At 36.6% G+C, this 14,183-nt stretch overlaps 1 protein-coding gene across 1 annotated transcript in view; it reads right to left on the bottom strand.

The window, feature by feature from the left end:
- The window catches only part of prmt5 (protein arginine methyltransferase 5), a 70,784-nt gene that overhangs the window by 11,777 nt on the left and 44,824 nt on the right, over nt 1-14,183 (bottom strand). Inside the window, exons 6-13 of the mRNA XM_039747984.1 lie at nt 13,674-13,723; nt 5,174-5,337; nt 4,620-4,781; nt 2,596-2,673; nt 2,397-2,455; nt 2,195-2,317; nt 1,699-1,874; nt 564-767 (exon numbers count right to left, since the gene is read on the bottom strand). Of these exons, the coding sequence (XP_039603918.1) occupies nt 564-767; nt 1,699-1,874; nt 2,195-2,317; nt 2,397-2,455; nt 2,596-2,673; nt 4,620-4,781; nt 5,174-5,337; nt 13,674-13,723 (1,016 nt within the window). The remainder of the gene's footprint in view (nt 1-563; nt 768-1,698; nt 1,875-2,194; nt 2,318-2,396; nt 2,456-2,595; nt 2,674-4,619; nt 4,782-5,173; nt 5,338-13,673; nt 13,724-14,183) is intronic.

The raw sequence follows: 14,183 nt of genomic DNA, 5'->3' as shown, positions 1-14,183 counted from the left end.
ACTGTGTGTGTGCAGTGGGGGAGGGAATTACATGGTTGCAGCTAGCTGAAAAGCTATAAAATAATATTGCTGGTCGGGTGACTCTCGGCTTCTAGTTATGTTGGTTTCCTCATTTCGAGCAGAGAAGCATCCAAATGCCACAGTTATCTCGAAGGCTTTTTCAGCAGTGTAATGCTCATTGCTAAAAGGCTAGAAAAGTCCAAGTATGGCTCTAGAACAGTGGCTGCAGTTTAACAAAATTGCAACCCTATAGAATATACTGTATGTACATAACACTCAAATGTGGTATTTGAAGTAGATATTCACCACCAGGTACTTTGAAACAACTGTGGGGCACATAGGGACAGTACCTTTCTTTCTCAGTTTCAACACCTTGTCTATGCACGGACTGATGCTGTATTCAGCTGTACCTAATAAACTTGTGACAAAATGTAACTGTAAGCTGATAGTTACATTTAGAGATAAACATTATATCGCTTCAGAATCCATTTGTTAAAATGTGGTACATAGGACAGTGTAAGCCAAAAATATCCTTAAAGCATACAAAATGCAGGGAAACTGACCTTTGTTGGGATGATGAAAGGTGAAGCATGGTTCTGGCTCAGCAAGCTCATGGAAGTTGTGCAAACGAACAACAAAGGGCATCTCAAACTGTGCCTCTGGGTCCCGGTCCTTTTCACGACATGTCCGCACCTCATTGTACAATTTGGAAGATGAGATTGGTGCCAGATATGAGGTATAAGAACAGGGTATACTCACTCCGTCCTCTGGAAAAGAACAATGTAATTAGGAATCTAATGTCATAAATTAAATATTCTTCTAAAATATAATGGAAACTAAAGGCTAATTTGCAGCTAAACAATCACATTTTTGTCTACTTAATTGAGACCAGGTTAATAGTCTAGACCTTGTGTATTACAACAGTAATTACAGGTATATAGTAAGATGACATAAAAGCATCACTGTTCTAGAGTTTGGCTTGTTAGTACTAATACTTTGTTTTTCAAATCTACTTTGTAAACTGAAGAAAATGGTTAGAGATTAAGAACTTTCAAAATGTGTCAACTTTTTAGTTGTGATATATTAACTTACTGTCTTCAGCCATATGTTCTAAATCGTTCACCTATCACCAACCATCATGTTTTCATTATACAAGCCAATTCTCACGTTGTTGAGAATGGATCAATAGCCAGAGCAAAGCTAGGAAGCTATCCAACCAGCACAGCACTCTCTCTTCCTCTTGGGTGGGGGTTGAATTGAATTTAGTTTTGTTAAGTCTGACTTGTTCATATGGAATGTTATTTGCTTTTAATCAATTCAATTAAAAAAAAAATGGAAAAAAAAAAAAAAAAACCAGTGCAGCACTACTAAGTAGGTGAAATGCAGCTCTTAAGTGCAAAACATATCTTTATTCAGACAATGCAATCTTGATTTAACCAATCAATAGTTCTATAATGTTTCCTGAGGTCTTTTCTCATTAATTTTACTAACTGCCTGTGCCACAACAGAAGAGCTTAAACAAAAAAAAAGTACGGGCTGCCAATTATAAAAAAAAAAAAAAACACATTCTGAAATTAATATAGTACATTCTTCATTAAGGAAGTTGGTATAGAAACAGAAAAGAGTTCTAGTACAATTTATTTTCAGTGATGTGAAATTTAAATAAAAACTATTATGCATATAAATATTTCTCCATACCTTTAAGCAAGTGTTGAGCACCATCAAGACATTCTGGAGATAGCTCATTATCACCAAATGATCCTAAAAGCTCACTAACAATAATGTCAGCTTTTTCAGGTGCTTCCCACTCACGCATGTCACATGATACAACTGTTACCTGATCACCCCACTCCTCAAAACGCCAATTCTCCAGCCTGCATGAAGACAAACAGAAGTCACCAATATATATTGTTTCTGTAATAGTACCACTCTGTTTTCTCAACCGGACACTTCTCACATATATTAAAAAAGAAAGATGCAATACTTGTCAGATGGAATTCTGAACCAGTTTATAGCAGGGTGATTGCAGAACTCTATGGAAGCCTCACTGTTAAGACAGTGGCCCCATGCTATATCAAGCTAAGTTTAAATTTTTTTTCTTAAAGCCTAAGGAATCTTAAGACATATACCAGCATCTATGCAATTCTTTAGTCTCATCCCAAAAAATGTTAATGCAAAGTCACACATAACTTACGTTACTACAGCATTTGGGTTTTTCTCCACAGCGTACACTTTAATCTTACGATCAGCTTGCTTAGCAGCTCTTAGAGAGGCATTAACTAATGGTCCTCTGCCAGCGCCCAGTACCATTAGTACCCTACAAAATAACCAATCAGTTTTGAAATGCATACAGGCCCAAAAAGCTCAAAGTAAATATTAGCTGTCTCACTACTCACTGTGTAACACTGTCCTTTTGTTCTTCAGGTACCCTGTCAAGCAGACACTTGTAAACAGCCTGCAAAATCAATAAACCACATTTTATAACATGCACACACATTGATAGTATTGGTAATTTTTTTCACCAAATGTTTTTGTGGGAAAGCACAGTTTTGGTCTGCGACAAATATAGTTAACACTGAAATAAGGGAAATTTACCTGTTGGTATTGTGAGTACTTTATAGGGTCCTTCTCAAATACTTCATAGGTTTGAGATTCTAGATTATCCATAAGAGGCTAAAATATTAATGCAAAAGAAAGGCATTCAAAAGGTGAAGGAAAAATTAATCTTACATACATAGTATTAACAGTATATGGATAATTTAAGATTTTTTAAAAAACAGATATGCTCCTGAACCTATGTTTACTAGCACAGCAGCATATTCCAAAAGTCCAGGATGAGTTTCAAGCCCGTTTCAAAGAATCTTACAAATATCTTGCCATGTACAGTTTCATAAGGAGTCAGCATGTCTTTGGATTATGAGTAGGGGAAAAAACAACGTCTCCAAAGGAAAGCCATGTAAACAAAGTACACAAATGCAAAAAAGCTATGCTGAAACAACCTGTATTATTTACATATCCTTCTATAATGGAAACAGAAATAGCTTGTACAAATTATAAAGATTTAGTAATTGCATAGTATAAAAAGGAATGCATTCTACAAATATCGGACAATTTTCAGATACAAGCATAACACATTGATATGTCATTGGGGTCCTTTGATCATACTGATAAGTAGCAGGGCCTCCAAACTCAGTTCAAGCATAAAGAAACTGTTAAAACGTTTCATTACAAAATTGGTAAAATACAGTTTATAACTGAGGACATGATAACTTCTAATGGCTGTTCTTTAATTTTGTTAGCAAATAATTCATAAGCAGTTTCATTAAATGGAAAAAACTGTAACAGATTAGTTACAGTTTAATACAAAGCAGCACCGTGCATACAAATGTAAATACATACATTTATATAAAAATATTAATATTAAAAATACATTTAATTCTTCACAATTATCAAAATTAAAAAAGTAAAAATTTGTACTGCTACATTGTAAAAAGGTTTGTTAAAATGAATAAATAACAAGTTTCAAATAAAATTGATTACTTTCCTAACAAAGTGATGTTAACGTGTATTCTGTTAAAACCGGGCCTGTAATAATTTGTTATACATAATGAAACATAACATAATGAAAAGTAAAATCTCAGGTAATAAATCTAAGAAAATGGATTACATAAATTGAAAACTATTGTTTAAAAAGATGCAGCTTTATTATTTTTACTTTTTTTTAACAGCATTTTATTTTATTAAGGTCACTCTATCCTATAAGTCTCAGAAAGAGAAGAGAGGAAAAGAAATAGGAGCACCTTTATTTTCAAAGCATTAAAACATTTATTATGATGGACTAGTGTAAATCAGTAGAAGACACTTAAACATGGGACAAATGTTACTGGTGTGATGTATCTATCCTTCCCATTAACTGACTGTAAAACAGCAGTAACCATAAGGACAAAATGATCAAGCACTTTGTACTACAATATAATAAAAATGTTGATTTTTCTTTTATTAAAATTATCAGTATGCATTATTATAAGAACTGAGTATATACAGACAGCAGCCTACTTTGTCACAGGTAGTGTGACATGCGGAGCAGTGATAATGATCCCAGCTGGGACTTCCACTTCCACTAGACAAGATTACAGGTCTAAGTCCAAGAGGGAACTGACTTACAGTAGGGAAAACCTGCTATATTTCAAATATAATGGGGTTTGGGGTCGGGAGAGAGAGAGAGATGTAAGTAGTACAAGTTGTTGTTATAGCACTTGTTACATGTACAAAATTGTGAAATGTTAAATTGTTACTGGCATTTCCAACCAACATGAATCACATCTCCATTAGTTCTTCCATCATGTACAACAGACTCCAGTTAAAATTTATTCCAACATGTCTAATGCAATTTATGGATCTACTGTGCTATTTTTAAAACATCATAGCCAAAGTAGCAATTATAATTTTTAATGACAATATTCATTAATAATTTATAAAGGATGATTTTTTTTTATTCTTATATATTAGAATAAAAAATGCCTTTCAACAATCTCAACAAAGGATTGTATTTGCAATAATATCTATCTATCTAATATAAAATATATATAATTTCTTTAATTGATTAAAATTATACATACCTGAAGTGGAGACTGCAAGTAATCTTCATAACCTTTGGAGAAAAGCTCATAAGAATTGGGGGCTGGTCGATTCTGGTTTAGGTACTCCAGGTATTGCAAGTATGAGCGGAATTCCTTATCTGAATGCCTGTTTGTACCCGTAAAAATAAACTGAGTCTCTAACTAAACACAAGAAAAAAAAATATATAAAATATTGTATGGATTAATGTTTACAATACCTTTGAATTTAATGACATGCAATAAATGAATGAGAAACAGTTTTGTACCAAATGTCTAAGGCCTTTAAAAATTCTAAACACAGTTTCTATAAGGAATAGCCTATTCAGAATAGGCAAATATCTTCCAGTTTCTAGTATTCAAACATTTTTCTGGTTTCCAATATAAACCTGGGGAATTATGTTCTAAGTCCAAGGACCACCACCCTTCAATTAAAAAAAACATTCTGATATGGCTTATATTTGCTTTTAATTGAAATTACTGGTAACTTTTCTACTGTCATGTTGCAAACGTATTTCAATTGAAAAGAGTGTTGTAAATTTTTAAACATGACTCACCTTAAATAACCTGAAGATAATTTTCTGGTGAGATTTGGATAATACAGGAAATCCCTTTTTATTGGTCAGAAAAATGTTGGTAGACAAGACAGCAGCTTTTATTGGTTCCCCAAGCCACTTGTCAATCACAGTATCTGAAGGCAGATCAGGACCAATCTCTATTGCTAAAAAAAAAAAAAAAAAACACTTTGAAAATTAGTTTATATCACACAGCTGTCTTTAGTTTAAACAAAAAATCTGAACAAATTCTAGATCTATGGTCAATGCAGAGGAACAAAAAGTGCAGGTACAGCAGCTGTTTCACTCTTAGGTAGCAGGAGTGTAATGTTACTGACTTTTGTCTGTTCAACAGTAAACAACAAAAGCATCAGTGTTATGGTGTGTGTACATACTGCCCAATTTTATGCCAAAACTTGGAAGAAACAACTTTCACACAGGATATACAATAACAGACTAGAATTTTTATATAGTAAATTACTGTTTGTCGCATCAAATATATGCTAGATATTTACAAAGGTTTTGAAATTCAGCCCCTTTCCACATGACTTTAATTGATCTAATTAATTGATCCAACTGATCTAATCTGGAAGGAACAGGTTTGTGATTGAACTCACCATTCTTACTTGCATGGACAGAACATCCCATTTCAAACCACACCAGGGCTTTGGATTTAAAAGTAACTATCCATTCATCCATCCATTATCCAACCCGCTATATCTTAACTACAGGGTCACAGGTGTCTGCTGGAGCCAATCCCAGACAATACAGGGCGCAAGGCAGGAAACAAACCCTGGGCAGGGTGCACACATACCCACACACCAGGGACAATTTAGGATCACCAATGCAACCAAACCTGCATGACTTTGGACTGTGAGAGGAAACTGGAGCACCCGGAGGAAACCCAGTCACGCGGAGAACATGCATACTCCATGCACGGAGGACCCATGAAACAAACCCTGAAAGTAACTATTCAAATATAATTCACATTTATTAAAAAGGGTCTTATATGAAGGTGACACTATTGTAAAAGAACAAATCGTTTTACCTGCACTAATTCTGACATTGACTAGATGTGTTAAAAACAAATCTTTCAACAAGAAAAAAAAAAAAAATGTATAACAGAAGTAGGTAAATACCAACATACATAGAGTAGAAAAGGTATGTCTAGTGTCCACTGCTGTATTTCTAGATTTAGTATATGTCATTTGTGCAATACATTTTGAAACACCAACATATGGCCCAATGTTGCAATCGGGACAGTTGACTGTTACTTTGTGCACTGTTTTTATATTTTTTTCACTTGCTTGCACACACGGGTAGAATGTCAGTGCCAGATTACAGGCTAACACAGTGCCAGGTTCAGTGACTTCCACATTTCCCCTGACACGAACATTGAAGGTGCCGTATTGTGAACGATACGTAGAGGGTGAAGCTTTACGTGACAGAATTCAGTGGGCATATCATAGTAGTTTGGTCACATACAGCTGTATCATGCATCAGTTTCATTTTCTGTGTCAATGTCTGATGACTAATTCACTTCGACATTGCCACTGTTTGATTCAAGCAAGAGTTCAGTTTTAGCTCATTCTAAAACTGCTTTGATGGCTTTTTGATTGCCAATGTGTTTGTTGGAGGTTCCGCCCCCTTAAATATTCATGAGCTACCACAGTGGCAAAACACATAGAAATATCCATGTTGTTTTGCACCATGATGTTATTTCATCCTCTACATCGCAGCAGAATTCTGTCCTGAGTGTTATTTGGGCTTAGAAATGTAAAGCAGATCACTACACATCAACCTGAGTGTGACTCATGGTTAACTATAACTGCACAGAATTCTAAGCCCAAGTCACACTTGGGGGGTTAAAGCCAAAGAGATTAAAGCTAAGATGTTCTCATTAAAGCAAATGGGAAATGACTGTTATAATTCTGATTTTTCTATTATTGCACAAATTTAAAATGCCTATTTTAAAGAGTCTACATGCTACAAATAGTCCCAAAAAAATAGTACCCATTTTAAGTGGCTGCTGGTTTGACACATAATGCCAAAAACGATGACGTTAAAAAAAAATTATATATATATATATATAAATAAATAAATAAATAAATAAATATAAAATATATATATAAATAAATATATATATATATATATATAAATATAAATAAATATATATATATATATATTTTTTTTTAGGCCGCCTTTATTAAAATACTGCTGCATTTGAAAAGGAGAAAAAAAAAAAAAGTTGTCAGATTGTGCGGCCCATGACTTGATACTGTGATGCTTTTCCGGGTGAGTCCATAGGGGTCAACTGGCTTTTTACTCTGAATGCTGCAAGATAAATGGCACTCAGCCATCCAAAACACAAGTCCACTTTCTATATGCTTGCCTCTTGCCTGCTCTTTTATTCGCTCACTATTCTCAGTGTCATGTAATTGGAATATTTAAGCCATATTTTTTGGTTAATTTGGCAGCCCTAGGCAGTACTGCAAACAAAGAAATTTGCTGCGGATGTTAGACCACCCTTTGTAAATTAAGATTAAGAAAGTATTATCTTTGCAAAGAGAAGCAATGTCATATCCACACAAGAGGGGTTCATAAATGTTTTTTTAGATGTTCACATTGCAGCAACACATAAATCAATTATTAAGAAATATGTTTACCCTGTCAAATCCAAATCCAAACCATTGTCCAGGTTAAATAATCTTACTCCCCTTGCTTAGTTTTTTTCAAGTTTATTGCCTATATTTATGTACAGACAGTCCCCGGGTTATGTACAAGATAGGGACAGTAGGTTTGTTCTTAAGTTGAATTTGTATGCAAGTCGGAACAGGTACATTATTTTAATAAATTCTATTGCTGACCGACTGTAATCAAGTGCTCTGCAAATGAATGATGGAGTTTCACCTCTCTCTGAACTTATTATTTCTACTTTATTTTCCATGGTGATGGTTTTTCTCTTCTTTAGTGTATCACCAGCACTTGCATCATATTTGTGTTTCAGAGACATTGTTGAAGACAAAAGGTTAAGATGAGCTCTTCTATACAGCACTGTACACGCTATGTAATTGTTTTGTGACTGTTATGAGTGTTGCTGTCATCAAGGATTTGATTACCATTATTTCTTTCAATCAGGTTCGTATTTGGAGGATGTGTTGCGTTCAAGTTACATTCCGTGTTTGTCAGCCATTGTAAGAATAATAGGTTTCATTCATCAAAGTGTTCACTACCCAAATCGGTACTCGTGAATCTAAGATGTTTAACAGGCATTCCCGATATTAAGTTGTGGATTTGACTGAGAATATTTAGCAGCAGCGTGTCTATGAACTTAATTTAAACTTAAGCTTTACACCTTGCTTTCCTATTGATATGTCTACAAAGGCTTGTTCAGCTTCAGAGGGTTGTTCCTTTCTTACTGCATAAATAAACAGCTCGTCTTCCTCTTTATCTGAGACATGAAACACTGCATGCACGGGTTTACCTTTCCCAGTCCTGCAAATTTTAGTGAAGTGGTTCAATTTACCACATTTTTTACACTGTCTTCCTTTGGCTGGACATTGACTTTTTCCACCGCATGCTTTGTTTCCGCAGTAGCTGCACTTATGAATATGCTTGTATGCGTCACACGCTTCATATTCTTTTGCTGCTTTCTCAATTGTGTAATGCGTTTTTTGTTCAGCGCTCTTTGGAGCTCTTGCTTGTTGTCTGCGTACTGCATTCACAGTCAGTTCACGTGTGCTGCTCGGAGTACATGCATCGAAGGTTCTCTGCTGTGCTTGTGCTATCTCGTGCTATCTTGTGATGTCCACAGCTTTATTTAATGTTAGCTCAGACCCGGCACTTAAAAGTTTCTCTCGCACTTTCGCGGAGTTTGTGCCAAACACTATTCTATCCCTGACCATCTCATCTTCATTTGCATAAGCACAGTCCTTCACCAGCAATTTTAACTCTGTTACAAAGTGATCAAAAGTCTCGTTTATACCCTGCGTCTTCTCATTAAATTGTATCTCGCGAATATCTCGTGCGATCTTGCAATGTACACGGCTTTATTTAATGTTAGCTCAGACCCGGCACTTAAAAGTTTCTCTCGCTCTTTCGCGATGGACGGCCTTATAAGGGCAGGCACTCGATTACGTGGGAGGCGTGGGTAAGGGGAACGTAATATAGGCAGGCAGCCAACTACATGAGAGGCCTGGTGATAGGTGACGCAACTCCGCCTCACATGGTGACCGAGCTGCATATGGCTATATGTATGTAAGTGGGATTCAGTTATGACTATTACACGTAGAATTACCTGCTTAACTTTTGTACGTAAGCTGCAAGGAATGAGCCTGCCAAATTTCAGCCTTCTATCTACGTGAGAAGTTGGAGAATTAGTGATGAGTCAGTGAGTCAGTCAGTGAGGGCTTTGCCTTTTATTAGTATAGATAACTACATTCCACCTCCTTTTTGATTGATATTATACTGCTAAAATACAGAGAGTTTTTTCTTTGGGTCATCACTTGCATTTTCTGCAATATTTCTCTCCAACTACCTTTTAACTTTCCTAATATTCTTTTCAATGATTAGGCCCATGCATTCATAAGACCTATGGTTAGCACTAAAGGTATCTGATTTGGAAGCATTATACAGCTGGATTTTCTTTATAACTATTTAGCTACTTATTTATCCTCAGTAAAGTTCTATTTAATTTGTTACTGTTTGTTAATGTCCAGATAAATTTGTCCTGAATTAAATGGAAAATGCCACTGTCTCAACACTTCAAAACTTGCCCAGTTTTATCCTTATTAGACACTGGCACATCTGTTCAACATCTGATCTGTTAATGTTAACAACAACTACATATGAATGCTCACTTCAGTATTTTTTTGCCAGACACCTGACTGATTGGTATTAAAAAACCCCCATATGTGATATACATTTCATTTTGACATGTAGCTATGCAAAACTTCAAGCTTTTTGTGAATTACTCCTATTTCTTGCCCTCTAGCCCTGAAATCATTTGTTGGCCATTTTGGACCATACTTTTGTAGGAAATTAAACCCTTATAATTGTAATTTTAATATGTGCAGGTACTTATGTTTTAATCTTGATATTTCTACTATTAAGGCAGGTCATTTTTAATGTATTACATTTTGTCTTTGGCATATTAAAATTTCAAAATTATTGTATGCGGTAGTGGAGAAGAATAATGTCACCGAGATCTACAATTTAATAAGCTCATATAAAGACCTGAATATGAAATGTTTTTACATATACAATACATATTTTATCTCCGCTTATTTTTATCATTACGCTAAAGTGCTTGCTTTTTCTTTTTATTATGGGCTCTTGTTTTGTTTTTATCATCGTGCTAAATACCCGTAAGTCTATGAGAAAAGATTTTATTTGGGCTGTTAGTAAGAGACCTAGAAAAGGATGTGGTGAAACACCAATTAGTTTATTGTACCAGAACAGTATTATCTTAAAGTTTCTTCTTCTTTCGGCTGCTCCCGTTAGGGGTCACCACAGCGGATCATCTTCTTCCATATCTTTCTTTACTCTGCATCTTGTTCTGTTACACTCATCACCTGTATGTCCTCTTTCAGCACATCCATAAACCTTCTCTTAGGCCTTCCTCTTTTTCCCTTACCTGGTAGCTCTATCCTTAGCATCCTTCTCCTAATATACTCAGCATCTCTCCTCTGCACATGTCCAAACCAATGCAATCTCACCTCTTGACTGAGCTGACCCTCTAATGTACTCATTTCTAATCCTATCCATCCTCGTCACACCTAGTGCAAATCATAGCATCTTTAACTGTGCTACCTTTAGCTCTGTCTCCTGCTTTCTGGTCAGTGCCACCATCTCCAGCCCATATACCATAGCTGGTCTCAGTACCATCCTGTAGACCTTCCCTTTCACTCTTGCTGATATCCGACTGTCCAAATTACTCCTGACACTCTTCTCCACCCATTCCACCCTGCCTGCACTCTTTTTTTCACCTCTCTTCCACAATCCCCATTACTCTGAACTGTTGATAAGTTAAACAGTAAATGTTCTAAATATGTATTTTTCGAACTCTTCACATGTCTGGAAATGGATAACCTTCCAGTGGTACCAGAGACTAGTAAGGAGGTACTGAATGATTTAGAAATTGTAAAGCTTGTTGGTTACAGTCAAACACATCACCAGAATTAGATACTATTTGAGTGCTTAAGGAGGTTAGTTAGCATATGTTAGTGCACTGGGGAGACTCTGAAGGACTGGAAAACAGCAAACATTATTCTGTTATATACAAAAGGTGATTGGGCAGATCCAAGTAACTACAGGCCATTAAGCTTAATATGCACCACTTGTAACTTACAGACTGAATTATTAAGGAAAATACTGAGCAACAAGTGGCAAGAATGGGAGTTTTACTGAAGAGTGAGCAAGATGAACAAGAGCAGACAATCAGATTGTTGCATGTATTATGTATCTCGACTTTTAAAAAGCATTCAACAAGTTACCAAATGAGAGGTTGAGCATCAAACTAGTAGAAGTGGGAGTTCAGGGTGTAGTATGTTAAGGGGTACAGAATGGGCTACAACAGTTCTCTCAGTTACTACCTGCAGCTTGTGACCATAGGTGAGGGTAGGAACGCAGATTGACTGGTAAACTGGGAGCTTTGTCTTTACTCAGCTGTTTTCACAATGATTGACCGGTACAATGTTTGCGAACTGCTTGCGACCTTGCTCCAATCTGCCAGTCTTCCACTTCCTTCTTCCCTCGGTCATGAACAAGACCCCAAGATACTTAAACTCCTCTGACTGTGGCATCAATTCATCCCCAACCTAGAGAGGACACATAAGCCTTTTCCTACTGAGAACCATGATTTAGAGGTGCTGATCATAATCTCAGCTATGTCACGCTCAGCTGCTGACCACCCCACTGAGAGTATAAGGTCACAGCTCGATGAAGCCAACAGGACCACATCATCTACAAAAAGCAGAGATGTGATCCTGAAGTCACTTAACTGGACATCCTACCCTCCTTTGCCATGCCTAGAAATTCTGTCCATAAAAATTATGAATAGAATCAGTGACAAAGTGCAGCTTTGGTGGAGTCCAACCTATCAAGAATGAGTCTAATTTATTGCTGTCAATGTTAACCAAGCTTTCGCTCCAGTTGTACTGGGACCAAACTGCCCATAAGAGCATGTCCGGCACCCCATATAGGACACCCTAAGGGATGTGGTCATATGACTAAGTCCACAAAACACATGAAGACTAGATAGATATACTCCCATGAACCCACCAGAATCCTTAAAGGTAAAAAGCTGGTACAGTGTTCCATGACCGGGATGAAATCAGCATTGTTTCTTCTGAATCTGAGGCTCGATCAACATGAGAATCTTCCTTTGCAGAACTCTGGCATAGGCCTTCTCTGGGAGGTGGAGATCCCCCTAAAGTTGGAATAAACTCTCTTGTCCTCCTTTCTTAAAAGATGGGGACCACTACCCAGTTTGCCAAAACAATCCAACAACATCCAGAGCCTTTAAGAATTCAGGAAGACTCTTATCCACCTCCACAGCCTTGCCAATAAGGAGTGTGCCCACTCCAACATACTGTCACCTTCCAAGTCTCTTTGCATGTTGGTGGACTTCAGAAGGTCCTCAAACTGCTCCTTCCACCTATTTATTCAGGTGAGGTCAGCAGCACTTTATTCCTACTATAAACCACATGTGTGAAGCACTGCTTCTTCCTTCCGAGTTGTCTGACAGCTTGGCAGAATTACTTCAAGGCCAAGAGAAAGTAATTTTTCTTGGCCTCACCAAACTTCTTCCACATCCAAATTTTTGCTTTTGCAACAGCTATTAGCGCTATCAGTTTGGCCCATTAGTATCTGTCAACTGCCTGTAAAGTCCCACAAATTAGTCAGGTTCAAAAGGCCTCCTTCTTCAGTCTGATTGCTCCTTTTATGGCTGGAGTCCATCACTGAGTTCAGGGATTACCACTGCAACAGGGAGCAACAACTTTACGGCCACAGCTCTGCGCAGCAATGGAGGCACAGAAGATGGCCCATTCGGGTTTGATGTACCCTGCTTCTCTCGTAATGCAAGAGAACTCATTTGGAGGTGCAAGTTGAAGACCTCCTGGACGAGGGGATGATGCAGAAGAATTTGTTTAATTAAACAGAAAATCACAAACTTGAGCATATGAGTGTACATTAAAGGGAAGTGCATTTAAGACTGAGGCCACAAGGCACTTCTCTTCACACAAACTGAGGCAGAACTTTTAAAAAATGTCTGGGTGAGACATTGAGGCAGCTTAGCTATTAACTAACCAAACAAGCTTGATGGACTATATGGTTTTATTTTATATAAATTTCAACACACAAAATATGCATTGAAATGTAAACTTGATATTATTTGCAATATCAAATACCTCAAATAACAATGATCATTTCTGCTAGAATTGTGGACTGTGTTCATTTCACTTTTACCAGAAAATTAAAAAAATCATTACATACTACTTACCCAAGCAGATGCGCTTGTTATAATCACACAAGGTTCGAAAAGAGTGCCACCTGAAAGAAAACAAAGTAATCAATGTCTCGATCAAATTTAAAAAATTTAAATCTGGCACCTACTTTTCACCAAAGAAAAAAATTAAAAAATGAGGACACTCGAAGCAGAAAAGCTAAAGAAACCCTGCCTGGTTAATGCAAACAATTTGGCAAATACAATCATAGTACCAGAATCTGACCAGAACTATTTTGGCTCTACAAAGCATCAGCAAGCACAGTGTTTGTTGTTAACAGTACAAGAACTTTGTTTAGTTTTAAGCCAGATCTCATACTAATAAACAAAGGGCAGTTGCCTCTCAGGAGTAGACACAGACACAGCTTTACAGTCATATGAAAAAGTTTGGGAACCCCTCTCAGCCTGCATAGTAATTTACTCTGCTTTCAACAAAAAAGATAAATAGTGGTATGTCTTTCATTTCCTAGGAATATCTAAGTACTGGGGTGTTTTCCGAACAAAGAT

This window comes from Polypterus senegalus, chromosome 1 (assembly GCF_016835505.1).
Source record: "Polypterus senegalus isolate Bchr_013 chromosome 1, ASM1683550v1, whole genome shotgun sequence".
Classification (NCBI taxonomy): domain Eukaryota; kingdom Metazoa; phylum Chordata; class Cladistia; order Polypteriformes; family Polypteridae; genus Polypterus; species Polypterus senegalus.
Note: the sequence above shows the minus strand (reverse complement) of the source record. Positions and strands in the feature narration are given on the sequence as shown.